The 21,009-nt window shown below is 40.5% G+C and overlaps 1 protein-coding gene across 2 annotated transcripts in view; it reads left to right on the top strand.

The window, feature by feature from the left end:
* LOC127413173 (5-hydroxytryptamine receptor 4-like) overlaps positions 1–21,009 on the top strand; it is a 189,584-nt gene that overhangs the window by 82,978 nt on the left and 85,597 nt on the right. For both annotated transcript variants that reach the window (XM_051650052.1, XM_051650053.1), the window contains exons 3-4: positions 351–464; positions 20,197–20,397. In XM_051650052.1, the coding sequence (XP_051506012.1) occupies positions 351–464; positions 20,197–20,397 (315 nt within the window). The remainder of the gene's footprint in view (positions 1–350; positions 465–20,196; positions 20,398–21,009) is intronic.

Below are 21,009 nucleotides of genomic sequence, written 5' to 3'. Positions count from 1 at the left end.
GAATTGTCTTTTTTGTCCACACTGTGTGGGCAATGTGCTTTCTATTCTTGGGCAGTTCTCTACACTGCTGTTTCCATTGGAATAGAGGTGAAACCTTCCTTAAATGTCAACATTTGACAATTAGCATTTAAAACTTACTTGCCTTAAATAGACAATTAAAGGGAAGCATTTCCGTAGTCATGTCTTGTATGTGGTCTTGTTAGCCTCATTGAATTTCTTTGTCTTAAAGAAGACATCTTGTCAATTAGTATCATTTGACCACCTCACTTCAGTATGTTTTTCATTCCATACGATCTGTTCCATTCAAACTGATTTTCAATAAGTCTGTGTCCTTTCTCTTGTTACCACAGCAACTGGTTGGTGAAGAGGGTTGCTCTTATCAGCTTCCTGTCACTGGTCATGCTCATGAGTGTCCTGGGCAACCTGCTGGTTATGGTGGCCGTCTGCAAGGACCGGCAGCTCAGGTCAGAAAACCTGCCCTCCTGCACCTCCTCTTATCTCTGTCCACTACTCTCCACTATTCTCTCACACCAGGAGAAATTTTTTATTCATTTTATTTGTTCAACTAGGGCTGTGAATTGAGGATTGGGAATTCTCGTACTCTGCGCCACAGCAAAACAAATTATACTTAAAGCATGCCGACTGAATTGAATGCGATGAGTGAGGAAAAATAGTACAATTTAAAAAAATAAATAGACAACATGTCTGTCTACTGAGTTGTCTATGCTGATTGCATGCAACAACAAAGCGGTGTAGCCCAGTGTATTCCTATTTGCAAATGAATGACTCTTATGAGCCCATTCTTTTAATGAATTGCTCAAAACGACTCACAAATGAGTCACAGATTAACTCAGATTAACTCATCAATCTAAAATGGCTCACTCACTCACTGAATAAAGTCAATAATTACAGTAATTTCTAACTCTAAATACTTAATTGAATTGGAACCAGAATCAATAAATTTCTAATGATTCCCATCTCTATTCAGAACTCACATCACTTGTGTTTGTGGTACACTGCAAAAAAGAATTTTCTAACTGAGTATTTTTGTCTTATTTTCTGGTAAAAATGTCTAAACATACATTTAAAAAAAAAATTACTTGAGAAGAAAAATGACCTAAGAAATGTAGTTTTGTTTTCAGAAAAAATGTAACAAAATTTTGTGTAATAAGCATTACTTGTAAAAAGCATACTGTAAATGTTACTCAACTTGGTTAGATTTGTCTAAAAACAAGATAAATATCTTATGTAATTTTGCTTCTCATGTAAATTTATATTGTTTTAAGAATGTTTAGATATTTTTACAGGAAAATTAGACAAAAATACTCTGTAAGAAAAGGGTTTTTATTAAAAACTGGATGGCTCCTTTTTGATGTTCCAGAGACTAAACGTTGTCTGAACAGTATATGTTGTAAATTATCCACTTTTACACATGATACACAGTTTATTGTCAAATTAGTGAACATGCTTTACAGTGTCTCTGGCAATCGTAGGCCATTTTTTTTATTAGTTTAACAGTTCACAAGCTCATAAGCACTTAAATATATCCTCTTTGGGTTCCATTTCAGTGGGTAATTAGCAGCTTGTTAATTACTCATTTGGAGTCCTGGTGTGTTCTTGGAAAACTATGCAGCAATTGTTTTTGCATCAATGAAAGCCACCGGCTGAATGGAGCTTTGAGTCCTTTATTAACAGAAATAGTCTGACAGAAAAAAACAGCGGTTGTTCACATAAGCCCCAGATCTCCACCCACATTGTATCTCACAGTCTCACCATCATCTCAGTCTGTCTAGATCGTGCCAACACCATCAAGAATGTGAATATCTAAGAAAGCCATCATTGATGTGAACAGAGATGGCTGCTAATCAAAGTCCATTTTCTGGGGCAGCTGATTCCCTCTGACATTATGGCTGTGTCCGAAACTGAAGGTAACAGGAAACAGGCAGCTTTTTGTATGAAGGTACCTTCTAGAAACCAGATCATCATAACGTCACGTCTAATGATCCAGAACACATTCAGCTGAGCTGTAGACATATACAAGCAAATATTTTACATAATTGTTGCTTTTACATTTTACAAGGCATTTAAATAAGGTGAACATTAACCCACACTCAAAAATAAATTTAATTAAGTTGAATGAACTAAATGAACTAAAGCAAAACAATTCTAGAACATTTTGTCTGAACTTGATTGAAATTTAATTGCGTTCTATCCATATTAATTGGCAAAACAGAAGTTTTCTTAATCCATTTGAGCTGGGACGACATTAATACTTTTTATGGTGTTAATTAGAATTGATGAAACTGGGCAGGCTATTTCCATTTCCCAGCATGCTTTGCATGGGACTCGTTAGGGAGAGTAAATGTTAAAATGAAGTTTTATTTTCTGTGTTTTTGTGCAAGATGAATATAACGGGGGATACTTTTTAGCAGGGCCGGTCAACCCATTAGGTGACATCACTTCGGGGGCATGATCTAAACATAGTAAACATTCTGTGATTTTATATGTGTCTATATATATATATATATATATATATATATATATATATATATATATATATATATATATATACAGTATGTCCTGGAGGGAGGGAAGCTCACCTCCGATGATGTGTCTGGCAGTTCGGACCACCCTTTGCAGGGCTTTGCGTTTGTGGGCGGTGCTATTGCCGTACCAGGCGGAGATGCAGCCAGTCAGGATGCTCTCTACAGTGCTGGTGTAGAACCATGTGATGATGTGGCAGTTCATTCCAAACTTCGTCAGCCGTCTCAGGAAGAAGAGGCGCTGATGAGCCTTCTTCACAACGGCCTCAGTGTGGACAGACCATGCTAGTTCCTCAGTGATGTGGACACCGAAGAAATTGAAGCTGCTGACTCTCTCCACCGGTGCTCCATTGACGGTGATGGGGCTGCGTTCTCTTTCTCTTCTCCTGAAGTCCACCACAAGCTCCTTTGTCTTGCTGACGTTGAGGGAGAGGTTGTGCTCCTGACACCAGCATATCAGAGTGTGCACCTCCTCTCTGTAGGCTGTTTCATCATTGTCAGTGATCAGACCTACCACCGTCGTATCATCAGCAAACTTAATGATGGCATTGGAGCTATGTGTTGCCACACAGTCATGTGTGTACAAGGAAACAAGAGTGGGCTGAGAACACAGCCCTGTGGGGCTCCAGTGTTGAGGGTCAGTGATAAGGAGATGTTGCTGCCCATTCTAACCACCTGGCATCTGCTTGACAGGAAGTCCAGGATCCAGCTGCACAGCGAGCTGTTTAAGCCCAGAGCCCGGAGTTTCTCATCAAGCTTGGAGGGCACTATGGTGTTGAATGTTGAGCTGTAGTCTACAAACAGCATTCTCACATAAGTGTTCCTTTTTTCCAGGTGGGATAGAGCAGTGTGTAGTGTAGATGCAATGGCATCATCAGTGGAGCGATTGTTGCGGTAAGCAAACTGCAGTGGGTCCAGTGAGGGAGGCAGCACAGAGCAGATGTAATCTCTGATTAGCCTCTCAAAGCATTTGCTGATGATGGGGATCAGAGCAACAGGACGCCAGTCATTTAAGCAAGTGATTTTGGATTGCTTTGGTACAGGCACAATAGTGGACGTTTTGAAGCATGTGGGGACCACAGACAAGGAGAGGGAAAGGTTGAAAATGTCCGTAAAAACACCAGCCAGTTGGTTTGCGCACGCTCTGATGACGAGGCCCGGAATGCCGTCTGGACCCGTGGCTTTACGGATATTCACCCATCGGAAGGATCAGGTTAAATCCGCTAAAGAGACGGAGAGTGAACTAACCTCTGTAGCTTCGGCCGCGAGAGCTCTTTCCATGAGGGCGGTGTTATTTCCCTCGAAACGAAGACTTTAAAGTCTGTGATGATATTAATTCCATGCCACTTGCTTCTAGAGTCTGTGGTGTTAAACTGTCCTTCAATCTTGTTCCTGTACTGGCATTTGGCTGCTCGGATAGTTTTTTGGAGGGCATAACTGGCTTGTTTATGCTCCTCCGCGTTCCCGGAATTAAAAGCGGAGGTCCGCGCATCAAGTGCGAACATCGCTATTAATCCAAGGTTTCTGGTTGGGGTAGATCCGTATTGTTTTGGTCGGAACAACATCCTCTACACACTTTCTGATGAAACACGTTATGCTATCAGCGTAAAGCTCGATGTCGTCATCAGAGGCGGACCGGAACATCTCCCAGTCCGCATGATCAAAACAGTCTTGTAGCATAGAGTCTGATTGGTCTGACCAGCACTGGTTCGTTCTGACGGTGGGTGCTTCCTGTTTCAGTTTCTGCCTGTAAGCGGGCAGAAGCAGAATGGAAGAGTGGTCCGATTTGCCAAATGGTGGGTGGGGGAGGGATTTGTAGCCATCCTGGAAGGGAGAGTAGCAATGGTCCAAAACCCTTGTGTGTTGAAACTGATGTGTTGGTAGTATTTCGGTGTTATTGACTTGAAGTTGGCTTTGTTAAAGTTCCCGGTCACAATGAAAGCAGCCTCAGGGTGCGCGGTTTCCTGCTTGCTTATACTCCCATACAGTTCCTTGAGTGCCCAGTCTGTGTCAGCTTGTGGCGGGATGTACACGGCAGTGATAATGACCGTTGTGAATTCCCTCGGTAGCCAGAATGGTCGACACAGAAGCATGAGAAATTCCAGATCAGGAGAGCAGAAAGACTTGATAGAATGTACATTCCTCTGATCACACCAGGATTTGTTGATCATAAAACATACACCACCACCTCTGCTTTTACCTGAGAGGTCTTTCGCTCTGTCTGCTCGGTGCACGGAGAACCCCGTGGTTTCGATGGCTGAGTCTGGAATCTCCGCAGACATCCAAGTTTCTGTAAGGCAGATAATGCAGCAGTCCCTCGTCTCTCATTGGAAAGAGATCCGCACTCTCAGCTCACAGAGCTTGTTGTCCAGAGACTGAACATTTGCCAGTAGAATACTGGGTAGCGGGGGTCAATTTGCATGACGTCTTACTCTGATGAGAACACCGGCTGTATTTCTCAATTTTCCTTCTGCTTCAGAAAAGAGAACAAAAACAACGCTGAATGAAGTGGATATTTACTTTTTTATTTTAATTGACAAAACCTGCAACTGCATTCAATCGTTTGTCATTGATGAAGAAGGTCATGTGCGTATGCAGCCTGTGAGTGATTGTCTACTTCAGGTAAAGACATGTTCTAAATAAAAGTGTATCAAAATACTAACATTACATGAAAGCACTTAAAAGTACCAAAAATTACCAAGCCAGTACCATGTGTATTGGACATGTTCCTTGGAGTAGCCTACTATTTAAATACATGATATGTTATTTTTTTTAAAAAACAAGGTTTTACCATATTGTACCATCACTGTACCATGATGCTGCTACAACAGGCTTTTGAGAAAGGTAACTTTGATAAACTTGGGGTAAAAATATTGTGCTGTGTAATGTGAAAAGGTGTCAATATGTTTTTAGTCCATAGTTTCATTAATGCTACACAATAAAGGTAGGCTACTAAAGAAAACTTTCAAATGATGCTCTTAAAATCACCAGAAATGAATGCTTTGGTGCTGTTTTTGCAAAAATAAATAAATAAAAATTTCCCTGGAGAGCATGCCCTCAGACCCCCCTACAACATCATGGGACAATATATTGTGTACTTTATGGGCCACAGTGTAGTGTACAATGTGCATAGATATTTGTACGCCTTTGTTTATTTTATTTTTTATTTATTTCTTGGTGGGGGGGGGCTTGAGGGTTGCCAAATGGGGTAGGACCCGCACTGCTTGTAAGTGTTTAATGTTTTGTTATACTGAGGTATAGAAGAGTTTCTGTTATGTTGGAGGGGTCACCATTACGGTGAAAAGTGAAGCTTGAGCTAACGATAAGGACAGGTAGATGTTGCACATGAAATTGATTGCTCGATTCATTGAGTAAATGCTGTGCTAACCATTGTTACAAAATGACACTCTGTAGTGCTTCCAACCAGCAGGTATTTAGGATGCTAACATTCACTTTCACTAGTAAGTACATAAAGAAATAAGAGATTTATTTCAGTTACATTGACACATCTAATTTTGTTGGGTTCACCCAATTCAACTAGGTTATTTCTACACAAAGTGTTTGTGTTGAGATTACATATTAATTTTAGGTTAAGAAAGTCATTTCAAACACATGGAACCACTGTTCATGATTGAATCAAATTCAGCTAATGAGCTATTTTTTTGTGTGCACCAACTAGTCAACTACTTTTCTGAAGGACTTGTAGTATAGTAAAAATGAGTGGTCATGCAAGCCCTACTATTCAACAAAACACAGAACAGCACATACAGGATTGTGTAATACCACAGGCAGCAGAGGATACATCTATGCTGCCTTAAAAAAAAGCGATCTGATGAAGGCATTTTAGTGGACAGAATGTTACACAAACATTGAGTAAGTGTTTTGATGCCTTCCTTCTTCTGTAAACTGCCTGCAAAGGCAATATTTTTCAGGTTTCAGACACAGCCCAAGGTGAGAAGAGAACCGCTTTAGAAAAATATCCCCATCATTCAAAATGAATAGGACACCCTATGGACATTGCTCATTACAGTGCCTTACATCACAGAAAAGATTTATTTTGAGAACGGTTACACCAGCAGGGAAGGCTTTGCTGGCCCTAAAAATTCACAAATGAACCCTTTGAATGGTAAAAATAAGTTACTGTACAACCTGGAGAGTTCATCTAAGCTCTGTAAAGGCTGTAGCTTCCCTTGTCCCTTTATCTCTCTAGACTGAAAAATCTGGTATGCTCATTGTCTTTTCAAACCTTATGCCTCACATCACTTAAATACATTCCTGCCTGCTTTTCATGTACTTCCGTTTGATTTATGTATTGCTTATTGTGTTGCATACCACCTAAACTTATGCACTGCAGCATGTTTGCACTCCACCACCTGTGTAATGGTTATCTCATAATAGAAGGCATAAATAAAATAATGTTCATTCATCAAGGGTTACCAAAAAGCTCACCCAAGTGTCACATGCTTAATGTTAAGTCATGACGGTAATGATCAATGTCCGAACGCACCTCCAGCAGGGTCAAATGAAACATCTGGTGCCATTTTGCTTCAATGATGCATCCATTGTAAATACTGATACACTATCTGATAGCATAATTATCGGATGCCTGTTCCTTTTATTCTTCTGAATTGCTGTCAAATTTGCATGAAAGCCAATCAGTGCCCCTCTCTGCATTCTTTCGAAGATGTATATTCACAGGCAGTTGGTATGTGAATTTTATGCCATGTTATGGTTAAGTGCCAGAATGATTTGAACACATTAATGGTTCTCAGTGAGTTATAAATAGAGCTGTGTGTTCAGACGTTCAAGCAAGAGTTTTATTACTCATTAATAGGTGCCCAGAGCTCTGGATATACTCAAAGGGAGCAAACATTATGACAGCCTATCAGCAACGTACCACACACAAAGTACACATATTGACTCGATATCCTGTTACAGCTTTTTTTTTTTTTTTTTTTAATTATTGATTTAATAGGGAATATGAATTTCCAGTCATGAGGGAACACATCTTGCCTAGCTGTTGTCTGTGTGTTTATATTTATTAATTTAATTTAAAGTGTGTAAAGGTGTTCCTGATGCTCAACTAGAAGAGTCGGTGCTAGCAGCGCCACGGTCAGGGTATTAAATCTATGAAGTTTTGAAAAACAGTTGTTAAATGCACTTTAAGGGGGGAATTCACTAAGAATAAATTGCGCCCGGTAAAAGCGCTTTTTTTTTTTTGCACTCGCTGTCTGTGCAACTGTGCAATTTGTGCTCGCAGTTCTGATCTTGTGGGCCGATTCTGAGTGCTATATAGCAGAGGATGCCACAGCAGACCACGTATTTGACTGAATCGTCTCTTAAAAATGCCAAAAGTGTGCTTGACTACACCATGCATCTATATACACACCGATCAGCCACAACATTAAAACCACCTGCCTAATATCATGTATGTCCCCATCGTGCCACCAAAACAGCTCTGACCTATCGAGGCATGGACTTCACAAGACCTCTGAAGGTTAGCAGCAGATCCTTTAAATCCTGTAAGTTGCGAGGTGGGACCTCCATGGATCGGACTTGTTGGTCCAGCACATCCCATAGATGCTCAGTCGGATTGAGATTGGTAATTTGGAGGCCAAGTCAACACCTTGAACTCTTTGTCATTTTCCACAAACCTTTCCTTTACAATTTTTGCAGTGTTGCAGGGCACATTATCCTGCTGAAAGAGGCCACTGCCATCAGGGAATACCGTTGCCATGAAGGGGTGTACGTGGTCTGCAACAATTTTAGGTAGGTGGTATGTGTCAAAATAACATCCACATGAATGACAGGACCCAAGGTTTCCCAGCAGAACATTGCCCTGAGCATCAGACTGCCTCCCCCGGCCTGCCTTCTTCCATAGTGCATCCTGCTGCCATCTCTTACCCAAGTAAATGACGCACACACACCCGGCCATCCACATGATCTAAAAGAAAACATGATTCATCAGACCAGGCCATCTTCTTCCATTGCTCCATGGTCCAGTTCTGACACTCACGTGACCGTTGTAAGCACTTTTGGCAGTGGACAGGGGACAGCATGAGCACTCTGACCAGTCTGCAGCTACACAGCCCTAAACATAGCAAGCTGCGATGCACTGTGTTCTGACACCTTTCTGTCATGGCCAGCATTACGTTTTTCAGCAATTTGTGCTACAGTAGCTCTTCTGTGGATCAGACCTAACGGGCTAGCCTTCGCTCCCCACATGCATCAATGAGCCTTTGGCACCCATGACCCTGTCACCAGTTCACCAGTTATCCTTCCTTGGATCACTTTTGGTTGGTACTACTAACAACGGCATACCAGGAACACCCCACAAGACCTGCCGTTTTGGAGATGCTCTGACCCAGTCGTCTAGTCAAGTCAAGTCAAGTCATTTTTATTTGTATAGCGCCTTTCACAACACACATCATTTCAAAGCAGGTTTACAGAAGATCATGCATTAACAGAAAATGAAACTGTAATATCTATAATGTCTTAGAGTCATTGTGTAGTTTGATAAAATACAGTTGTGAATTGTGTTTAAAAATAAGTAATTAAATAATAATTGTATTTATAACCCCAGTGAGCAAGCCGAAGGCGACTGTGGCAAGGAACACAAAACTCCATAAGATGTTGGTTAATGGAGAAAAATATCCTTGGAAGAAACCAGGCTCACTGTGGGGGCCAGTTCCCCTCTGGCTAACATAATGAATATAATGCCAATATTACTTATGTAATATTATAGTGCAAGTCATGGTTTAAAATTATTAAACTAAGTAAGTGTTAAGGGTCAGTGTAAAAGGGTCTACAGCAGAATGAAAGGAGGACACAGGGAAACGGGCTTCTCCTTGCACAGGTAAGATTTTTAATTGGCAACTTCAATGCTTACAGCTTCACAAAACTCATTAGCTTTACAGGTACGTAGTTTCACAAACTCATTAGCTTCACAGATATGAACACTCATAAACTCATCAGCTTCACAGACACCATGGACTTCCTTGTGCCAGGCTCTCTCTCCCTCTCTGCTGGTGGCGTGGCTGCTTATATGCCGCTCTCCTCATGCTCACTGGAATTAGAGACAGGTGTTAGACATAATCTAGCTCAGGTGCAAGTGCCCTTACCGCTTTCTCTCTCTCCGGACATATGCTTGACCACGCCTCCGCTGCCACAGTCAGTGTTTAAACAAAGATTTTGTATGAACTGTAAGATAAATGACTAATGTCTTTGATGTCCATCCTGGATTAACTGCAGAAGTTCACATAGATGCAATTGTCCTCATTAGTTGGCTGATGAAGGGATTTGTTGGCAATGAATTGATAGTCTATGTATTCCATTTCAAGAGTGTAGTCCATCATTAGACCGAGGTGATGCAGACAGAGAATAGTTAGGTGCATCGCAGTTCAACCGGCCAGTCATTTTGGTGAGGTCTATCCTAAGTCCAAGGTTCAGGCAATGGCATAAGTATCCCGTGTCCTATGGTTGGAGTTGGCATCAGTTCATCCTCTAAAGTCCATCGTAATAGACTGAAGTGATGTTTGGCTGGCACCAGCTGCTATTAGTCATCATCACTCAGCGACACGTAGCAGTGGAGTCCAACACAAAGCAGGAATGGAGCTGGATCCAGCCAGTTCTGTTGAACTCAGGATAGAAGTCCCAAGGTTGAGACAGGGAAACAAATAGAAATATAGCTGCAAGCAGCGATACTGGGGTCAAGCCAATTATCGGAACCATGAGCAGCATAGCATTTTTAGAAATAGCATTATAATTTTTGACCACAAGGTGGCAATTGAGTCCCTTCAGAGCATGGTGCAAAAGACACATACCGAGTTTCATAACGATACGCCAAGTAGTTCGTAAAATACAGCATTTTATGGCTAAATTCAAAATGGCCGACATCCAAAATGGCCGACATAGGAAAATGTGGTATCGTTCGACTCAGTATGTAGCACTTGATCTAAAGAGACAATTTTTGTTATTTTTCAGCAAAAGTGTTCAAAAGTTATAAACCAAAAAAATCAGTTTTTTCTATCTCCTGACCAGTAGGGGGCAGTGCACCAAAACGCTGCAGGTAACCTCAGGGCCTAATGGTGAAGACACATACCAAGTTTCGTCCCAATCCCTCAAAGCGTTGTGGAGAAACAGCCTCAAGTTCAATTTTGTACGTTCTTCATCGAATTCATTGAAGCACCATTCGAAAACGGTATGGTTTATCAAAATTCTGTGAATAAATTTTTGTTTTGAGTGCTTCTAGATGATGCAGGCCAATTTTCATGCAAATCGGAGAAACAATCTAAGAGGAGTTCGAAAATGTATGTTTTCAAAACATTTAAAAATGGCGGACAGGAAGTTTGCTTGATTATGACATAATTGATATAATTGTTCTCGGCATGAACCACGGAATCTATCAAGACCAGTCTCATGACAGTAGGCAAAAGGAGTCAATAGCTATTAGCATTTTTAGAAATAGCATTATAATTTTTGACCACAAGGTGGCGTTGTCCCGAAATTTTTTGAGTCCCTTCAGAGCATGGTGCCAAAGACACATACCGAGTTTTGTAACGATACGCCAAGTCATTCGTAAAATACAGCATTTTATGACTAAATTCAAAATGGCCGACGTCCAAAATGGCCGACACTCGCTATGCCCCACTGAGTCTAATGAGACCAGTTTGATGATTTTATGACAAACTGTTCAGAAGTTATAAGCAAAAATTAGCTTTTTTCATATCTCGTGACCACTAGGTGGCACTGTTCCGAAACTGAGCAGGCACCCTCGAGTCATGGTGCCTATGACAAGTAATAAGTTTGTTATGAATACGCTAAAGCATTACGGAGATATACCCTCACGTTTTGGCGTGCTCTTCGTCCAATTCATTGAAGCGCCATTCGAAAATGGTATGGTTCATCAAAATTCTGTGAATACATTTTTGTCTTGAGTGCCTCTAGATGATGCAGGCCAATTTCCATGCAAATCGGACAAACAGCCTAGGACTCACGGTTCAAAACATATTAACATAAACATGAGTGCAAAATTGGGCAGTTGGTGGCGCTAGAGGACTTGAGGTAGAGACGCCAAATTTGCTGTGTTAACAGATCAGGCTGTCCTCTATCTGTGTGCCAAATTTCATAACTTTCCCGCAAGCGGTTCTATGGGCAGCCATAGACTCGAGCGGAAGAAGAAGAAGAATAAGAAAACTAACGAAAACAATAGAGGTCTTTCGCCCCTTCGGGGCTTGACCCCTAATAATATTAACATAGATGCCATTCAATTTATTGCAGAGTTATAGATCACGATCAATGTTTCTGGTTTCTGGTTCCGGCAGACCTAACTAAAGCAGCCTAATTGTGAGTTGAAGGATAAATTAGGTGTATGCCTGGCTAAATAGATGAGTCTTTAATATAGACTTAAACTGAGTGAGTGTGTCTGCATCTCGAACAGTGTTAGGGACATTATTCCATAGTTTAGGAGCCAAATATGAAAAGGATCTACCTCCTTTTGTGGATTTTGATATTCTAGAAACTATTAACAGGCCAGAATTTTGTGATCATAATGAACGTGATGGAATATATCGTGGTAGAAGTTCACTTAAGTACTGTGGAGCTAGACCATTCAAAGCTTTGTACGTAGTTAACAGAATTTTAAAATTAATACGAAATTTAACAGGTAGCCAATGTAACGACGATAAAATGGGGCTAATATGATCATATTTCTTGGTTCTAGTCAGCACTCTGGCTGCTGCATTTTGAACCAGTTGAAGTTTATTTATTGATCTTGCTGGACATCCTCCCAGTAATGCATTACAATAATCTAGTCTTGAGGTCATGAATGCATGAATTAGTTTTTCGGCATCAGCCGAATTTAGCAATATTTCTTAGGTGGAAGAATGCTGTTCTACAAACATTGGTAATTTGATTTTCAAAGGACAGATTGGTATCAAATATAACACCTACATTTTTCGTAGGTGTAACAGTACATTCATCAAGAGTCAAATTATATTTTAGCAGCTTGTTTTTAGAGATTTTTGGTCCAATAATTAGTACCTCTGTTTTGTCGAAATTTCTGGCCACCCAATCTTTATTTTATTAAATACACTCTGCTAATTTGGAGAATTGTGAAATCTCATCAGGTTTTGAAGAAATATAAAGTTGGGTATCGTCGGCATAACAGTGGAAACTTATTCCATGATTCCTGATAATATCTCCCAGGGGAAGCATATACAAGGAGAAAAGAGGCCCTAAAACTGATCCCTGTGGCACTCCATACTTTACTTTTGTTTGGTTGACAATTCCTCATTTACATAGACAAAGTGGTAGCTGTCTGCTAAATAGGACCTAAACCATGCTAATGCAACTCCACAAATGCCAACATAATTCTCTAGCATATTCATGAGAATGTTGTGATCTATCGTGTTGAATGCAGCACTAAGATCTAAAAGTACTAGAAGTGAAATGCAGCCGCGATCAGATGATAAGAGCAAGTTATTTGTAACTCTGATAAGTGCAGTCACTGTACTGTAATGGGGCCTAAATCCTGACTGAAATTGTTCATATATAATATTTCTCTGTAGAAATGAACATATTTGGGAGGATACTGCCTTTTCTAGTATTTTCAACATAAACGGGAGATTTGAAATTGGTCTATAATTAGCCCGTTCTCCAGGATCATGTTGTGGCTTCTTAATAAGTGGTTTGATAACTGCCATTTTAAAGTTTCTTGGGACATGTCCTAAGGATAGCGAGGAGTTAATAATATTAAGAAGAGGTTCTGATATTACAGGGAATACCTCTTTTAAGAGCTTGGTTGGTATTGGATCTAACATACATGTTGTAGCTTTTGATGTTTCGATAAGTTTTGTTAGCTCTTCATGACCTATGACAGCAAAGGTTTGAAGTTGCACGTGAGGAAAATTATGAGACACTGTTTTCTGAGGTACTGTGACAGATGATTGTATAATTCCAATTTTATTTCTGATTATTTCAATTTTATCAGTAACGAAATTCATGAAGTCATTACTCTTGTGCTGCGACTGAATATCTGGTTCTGTTGAGGCTTTATTCCTAACCAATTTAGCCACAGTACTGAATAAACACCTAGGATTGTTATGGTTGTTTTCTATGAGTTTGCTAAAATATGCTGACCTGGCAGCTTTTAGTGCCTGTCTGTAGCTGCAGACACTATCCTTCCATGCACCGCGAAATACCTCTAATTTTGTATTCATCCACTTGCGCTCCATTTTCCGAGCTGCTCTCTTGAAAGCATGAATGTGATCATTGTACCATGGTGCAGGGCTTTTTCTTTAATTTTCTTTAATCGAAGGGGGGCGACACTATCAAGAGTGCTAGAGAAGACTGTATTTATATTTTCTGTTATTTCATCAAGTTCTTCTAGGCTTTGGGGTTTACTGAATGTATGAGATAGATCTGGAAGATTATTAGTGAAGCTATCTTTAGTGGTCAAAAGAATAGTTCTACATGAACAATAGCATGGTGTAGATTGAGTAACATTAGCTGATCGCAGCATACAAGAGACGAGGTAATGATCCGAGATGTCATCGCTCTGCGGCAGAATTTCTGTAGTATCAACATCAACTCCATATGACAGATTTAAATCTAGCATATGATTGTGGCTATGAGTTGGTCCTGTTACATTTTGTCTGATTCCAAGAGAGTTGAGAATATCGATAAATGCTAATCCCAATGTGTCATTTTCATATCTATATGAATGTTGAAGTCACCAACAATTAAAGCTCTATCTACAGTAACTACAAGATCTGATAAAAAATTAGCAAATTCACCAAGGAAATCAGAATAAGGCCCGGCTGATCTATATACTGTAGCAAGGGTAAAACACGACAGAGTTTTTTATTTTATTTATATCTGACGGTGTCACTTTAAGCATTATTAGTTCAAAAGACTTACATTTATATGCTGTCCTGAGTAAAACCAAAATCTTCACTGTAAATTGTAGCAACACCTCCTCCTCGACCCTTCAGACGAGGCTCATGTTTATAACTATAACCTGGGGGAGTAGATTCATTTAAACTAATATATTCATCCAGTTTAAGACAGGTTTCAGTCAAACAGAGCACATCCAAACTATGATCTGTAATAATTTAATTTACATTTAGTGCTTTGGTAGAAAGAGATCTAATGTTTAGCAGCCCTACCTTCATATGATGTTTATCTTTAATTTTTTTGTTTTGTTCAAGTTTGACCTTAATCAGTTTTTTTCTAAATGATTTAGTGAGATGTGTTTGGTAGTTCGGGGAACAGACATAGTCTCTATGTGATATCTAGGTGATACAGTCTCTATGTGTTGTAGTTTATGTGACCTGTGTGACATCTCAAGGCAGCTAGCAGACATTCAGATTAACCAGTTTGTCTGCTTCCTGACCTGGGCCCCAGTTAGTCAAATACTATCATTAAGACTATGAGCCAAATTACTAGAGAGGAAAGCGGCACCTTCCTCTCTTTAGCAGGTCAGGTCTACCCCAAAAACTCTTCCAATTGTCTATAAATCCTATTCTATTCTCCAGACACCACTCAGACATCCAGCCATACAGTGACACTAATCTACTATAAACCTCATCACCACAATGAGCAGGGAGGGGGCCAGAGCATATTACGGTGTCTGACATCATTTTTGCAAATTCACACACCTCTTTAACATTATCTCTAGTGATTTCTGACTGGTGAAACCGGACATCATTAGTGCTGACATGAATAACAATTTTAGAAAATCTACATTTAGCATTAGCCAGCACTAGTAAATTTGATCTGATGTCATATGCTCTTGAACCCGAAATGCATTTAACAATAGTGGCTGGCATCTCTATTTCTACATTCCTTACAATAGAATCACCAATTATTAGGGCTCTTTCAACATGATTCTCAGTGGGTGCATCACTGAGTGGGGAGAATCGATTGGAAACCCTAACGGGAACGGGAGAGTGGTGTCGCTTTGCTGAGCAGATATGCCGCTGAGATGTCACCCAAACGCCCTGCTGCGGGGGCTCTAGAGCCGGAACCAAAGTGTGTGTGCTGCTCTCTGTACTGCCCACATCGAAACAGTATCTACCGGCTTCTCTTTCTCACTGACCTCCACTAGCATTCGGATGCATGTCTCTAACTCATTAACCTTCTCTGTCAGCCTGACTAATTCCTTACATTTATCACATGTGAATCCCTCACTGCTGATGGAAGAAGGTATTGTAAACATGTGACATGCAATGCAGGAAGAAATAACAAATCAAATCAAATCAAATCACTTTTATTGTCCCACAACCATATACACAAGTGCAATAGTGTGTGAAATTCTTGGGTGCAGTTCCGAGCAAAACAGCAGTCATGACAGTGATGAGACATATACCAATCTACAGTAAACATCAAATTTACACAACACAATATAAAATCTAATATACACATAATTACACACAATAATACAAATAATAACATACAATGTACATTATACAATACACACAATATCGAATACACATTATACAATAAAAAATTGCATATATACTATATATAAAATGTACAGTAAGTTGTATTGTACTGTATTGACATTCAGGCTGTCGGTTGATAGTCAGTTGCCAGTTTGTTGTTAAGAGAATGTAATTTATGACAGTCCAGTGTGAGATAATAAGATTAATAAAGTGCAGTGCTGATGTATATTGATCATGAGAGATCAAGAGTTCAAAAGTCTGGTTGCTTGGGGGAAGAAGCTGTCATGAAGTCGGCTGGTGTGGGTCCTGATGCTGCGATACCGCCTGCCTGATGGTAGCAGTGAGAGCAGCCCATGGCTTGGTGCTGGATTCTCTGATGATCCTCCAAGCTTTTTTCACACACCGCCTGGTGTATATGTCTTGGAGGGAGGGAAGCTCACCTCCGATGATGTGTCTGGCAGTTCACACCACCCTTTGAAGGGCTTTGCGGTTGTGGGTGGTGCTATTGCCGTACCAGGTGGAGATGCAGCCAGTCAGGATTCTCTCTACAGTGCTGGTGTAGAACCATGTGAGGATATGGCGGATCATTCCAAACTTCCTCAGCCGTCTCAGGAAGAAGAGGCGCTGATGAGCCTTCTTCACAACGGCCTCAGTGTGGAGGGGCCATGTGAGTTCCTCAGTGATGTGGACACCCAGGAACTTGAAGCTGCTGAGTCTCTCCACTGGTGCTCCATTGATGGTGATGGGGCTGTGTTCTCTTTCTCTTCTCCTGAAGTCCACTACAAGCTCCTTTGTCTTACTGATGTTGAGGGAGAGGTTGTGCTCCTGACACCAGCGTATCAGAGTGTGCACCTCCTCTCTGTAGGCTGTTTCATCATTGTCAGTGATCAGACCTACCACCGTCGTATCATCAGCAAACTTAATGATGGCATTGGAGCTATGTGTTGCCACACAGTCATGTGTGTACAGGGAATACAGGAGTGGGCTAAGAACACAGCCTTGTGGGGCTCCAGTGTTGAGGGTCAGTGATGAGGAGATGTTACTGCCCATTCTAACCACCTGGCATCTGCTTGACAGGAAGTCCAGGATCCAGCTGCACAGCGAGCTGTTTAAGACCAGAGCCCGGAGTTTCTCATCAAGCTTGGAGGGCACTATGGTGTTGAATGCTGAGCTATAGTCTACAAACAGCATTCTCACATAAGTGTTCCTTTTTTGCAGGTGGGAGAAAGCAGTGTGTATTGTAGATGTAATGGCATCATCAGTGGAGCGGTTGTTGCGGTAAGCAAACTGCAATGGGTCCAGTGATGGAGGCAGCACAGAGCAGATGTAATCTCTGATTAGTCTCTCAAAGCATTTGCTGATGATGGGGGTCAGAGCAACAGGACGCCAGTCATTTAAGCAAGTGATTTTGGATTGCTTTGGTACAGGCACAATGGTGGACGTTTTAAAGCATATGGGGACTACAGACAAAGAGAGGGAAAGCTTGAAAATGTCTGTAAAAACACCAGCCAGTTGGTTGGCGCACGCTCTGATGACGCGGCCCAGAATGCTGTCTGGACCCGCGGCTTTACAGATATTCACCCGTCGGAACATTCGTGTTACATCCGCTACAGAGACGGAGAGTGAACTAACCTCTGTAGGTTCGGCCGCGAGAGCTTTCTCTGCGAGGTCTGTGTTATTTCCCTCGAACCGTGCATAAAAAGTATTTAGCTCATCCGGGAGGGAGGCAGCGGTGTTCGCGGCTGAGTTTTTATTCCCTTTAAAGTTCGTGATGATATTAATTCCCTGCCACGTGCTTCTAGAGTTGGTGGTGTTAAACTGTCCTTCAATCTTGTTCCTGTACTGGCGTTTTGCTGCTCCGCGTTCCCGGAATTAAAAGCGGAGGTCCGCGCATTAAGTGCCGCGCGAACATCGCTATTAATTCAAGGTTTCTGGTTCGGGTAGATCCATATTGTTTTGGACAGAACAACATTCTCTACACACTTTCTGATGAAACACGTTACGCTATCAGCGTAAACCTCGATGTCATCATCAAAGGCGGGCCGGAACATCTCCCAGTCCGCATGATCAGGTCTTTTAGCATAGAGTCTGATTGGTCCGACCAACACTGGATCGTTCTGAGCGGATGCCATGACTTACTGCAACTGATTGTTGTTGTTGTTGTTGTTTGTTGTACCTGAGCAGTGAGGGTTTGAGATTGATGTGAATCCCTCACACAATTGTTTGTTATGTTTGTTCTTGATAAGCGGTGCTTTGAGATCGATGCAATAATCCAGAGGAGAAAAATGGGTGCGCACTGTAAAATGCACGCAGTTTAATCACGATAAAAATAGAAAGCAGATGCACGCTGAAAATGCATGCAGTTGAATCGCGATAAGAGAATAATGCGGGGGAAAACCTGATGCGTGCTGAAAAATGGCAGATGTTAAGGATTAAATGCTGAAAACAGATAGATAAGCAATGCTAAAAAAGCTAGCAGGCTACAAACACAGACTCGAGCTAGGCGCCAGCAGCAACAGGTAAAATACTCACAGATGAAATAGTAGAAAAGCAGAAAAACATGAAACACGCAGTAAAATGACAAAGGATAAAATGACGAACGTATGAGAATAAGAATAAGCAATGCTAAGCATTCACAATTTGGCCCTTGTCAAAGTCGCTCAGATCCTTATGCTGGCCCATTTTTCCTGCTTCCAACACATGAAATTCAAGAACTGACTGTTCACTTGCTGCCTAATATATACCTTCCCTTGACAGGTGCCATTCTAATGAGATAATAAATGTTATTCACTTCACCTGTCAGTGGTTTTAATGTTGTGGCTGATCAGTGTATATGCCAGGTTGTAATGCTCTTCTCCATCAGTTGATCATCATTTGATGAGATACTGCCGATATTTGATGAGATACTCTCAGACTTTTGAACTCTTGATCTCTCACGATCAATATACATCAGCACTGCACTTTATTAATCTTATTATCTCACACTGGACTGTCAAAAATTATATTCTCTTAACAACACACTGGCAACTGACTATCAACCGACAGCCTGAATGTCATACAGTACAACACAACCTACTGTACATTTTATATATACTATATATACTATTTATTTATTTATTTATACTGTATAATGTGTTCTATATTGTGTGTATTGTATAATGTACATTGTATGTTATTATTTGTATATTGTGTTGTGTGTAATTATGTGTATATTAGATTTTAAATTGTGTTGTGTAAATTTGATGTTTATTGTAGATTGGTATATGTCTCATCACTTTCACGACTGCTATGTTGTTCGGAACTGCACCGAAGAATTTCACACTCTATTGCACTTGTGTATATGGTTGTGTGACAATAAAAGTGATTTGATTTTGATTTGATTAGTTGAAAATGTTCACAAACATTCATTTTACCGCCTACTTTCATTCGCAGTAGTAGCACAATCTAAATTGCGGCAGGCTATTTTTGTGAATGAAGTGCAATCTACAATGAGCCTTACACAGAAAGGAGGCGTGTATATGTGGAAAGGAATGACAATGACTTCATTTAAATACTCAAGATGCAGCACAATTTCAGTTGTAATTGCACCTGCTAAAATAGATTGCGGGTGGTTTGTAAATAAGATGCAGGTTTTTGCGCTGAAATACCATGCACAAAAGTGGTACAGCTGTTTAGTAAATCTACCCCTAAGTCTCTTTGAGTAAAAACATGTGCCAGATGCATAAATGTATTTGTAGTGTATTGTAGTGTAATGTATTTCACTAGTGTCACCAAACAAAAGATGTAAAAATAGTGAATGTTTTCAAATCCACCTGTAATTGGTCCTACAAACAGATAAGTCCTGCCCCAAACTTATGCCATTGGTTGAGCCAATGTTGCTGTGTTGGGCTGGTCAAGGTGCTCAAACAAACAGAGCAGTAATTTGATAGCACCATAATGTTAACACTTTTTGGGGGAAATATTACTTGTAGTTGTCTCTACATAATAAAATGGATTAGGAAATATTATTTTAACAAAAAAATCACACATTAGCTTTAAGATTTCATAGAATTTTCTGTTTTATAAATGGTTGTTTGAATATTGGTTTCTTTTACACTTTTTCTAATCATTTCCCCCTAAACTCTAAAAAAGAGAGGAACATTAAAAATGTTATTCATTTGAATTCATAAATGAGGAGAACAAATACATCCTCTCTGTTTCTCCTGCAGGAAAATCAAAACCAACTACTTCATCGTCTCACTGGCATTCGCTGACCTGCTGGTGTCAGTGCTGGTGATGCCGTTTGGTGCCATAGAACTGATCCATCAGAACTGGATCTATGGTGAGACCTTCTGCCTGGTCCGCACCTCTCTGGATGTGCTACTGACCACTGCCTCCATCCTACACCTGTGCTGCATATCCCTAGACAGGTACAAAAAGTCATGCCCTTTCATTTCAGAATGCTTATACCATTGCCTATGAGGTGTTTTGGTTGTGTGTTAATTAAGTGATATTAATTGAAATGCAGTGAACGTATATTCTTGACACATGCCTTCAGTTGCTGTTGTCATGGCAGCCATAAACTGTTTCGCCACTGAGGACAGGCAGTTGAGAGTACAGTTTTGCGCTCTGTGTGGTGATGCTGTTTCCATGGTGATATAAGTGTGGCCACACAAAGTCCTTTGCCAAATAAATCGTCCACCAGCACTGTGATCACAAACCTATTCAAGTCTTACAGCCGATCAACAGGCAAAGCCATAAGGACATCAAGTGTTTAAGTAAGATCGAGAAACATCTGGATGCTGGAACACTCTTACAGAAAGCAAGTAGTTGTTTAGCAGATGCTTTTATCCAAGGTAAATGACAGTACACTTATTACAGGGACTAACAACAATTAGTTTGCGTTATCACTTAAACATTTTCATAGAAGGCTCTGCTTGGCATTTTTTTCATTTACTGAACATAGTAAAAATGTTTGTAATTATAGCTGTTTAATACTTGTATTCTTATATTGGTGCATATCAGAGAAAATTATAAAAAAA

The sequence above is a fragment of the Myxocyprinus asiaticus genome, chromosome 22 (genome assembly GCF_019703515.2).
Source record: "Myxocyprinus asiaticus isolate MX2 ecotype Aquarium Trade chromosome 22, UBuf_Myxa_2, whole genome shotgun sequence".
NCBI classification, from domain to species: domain Eukaryota; kingdom Metazoa; phylum Chordata; class Actinopteri; order Cypriniformes; family Catostomidae; genus Myxocyprinus; species Myxocyprinus asiaticus.
The sequence above is the reverse complement of the archived record's forward strand: the minus strand, read 5'-3'. Positions and strand labels throughout refer to the sequence as shown.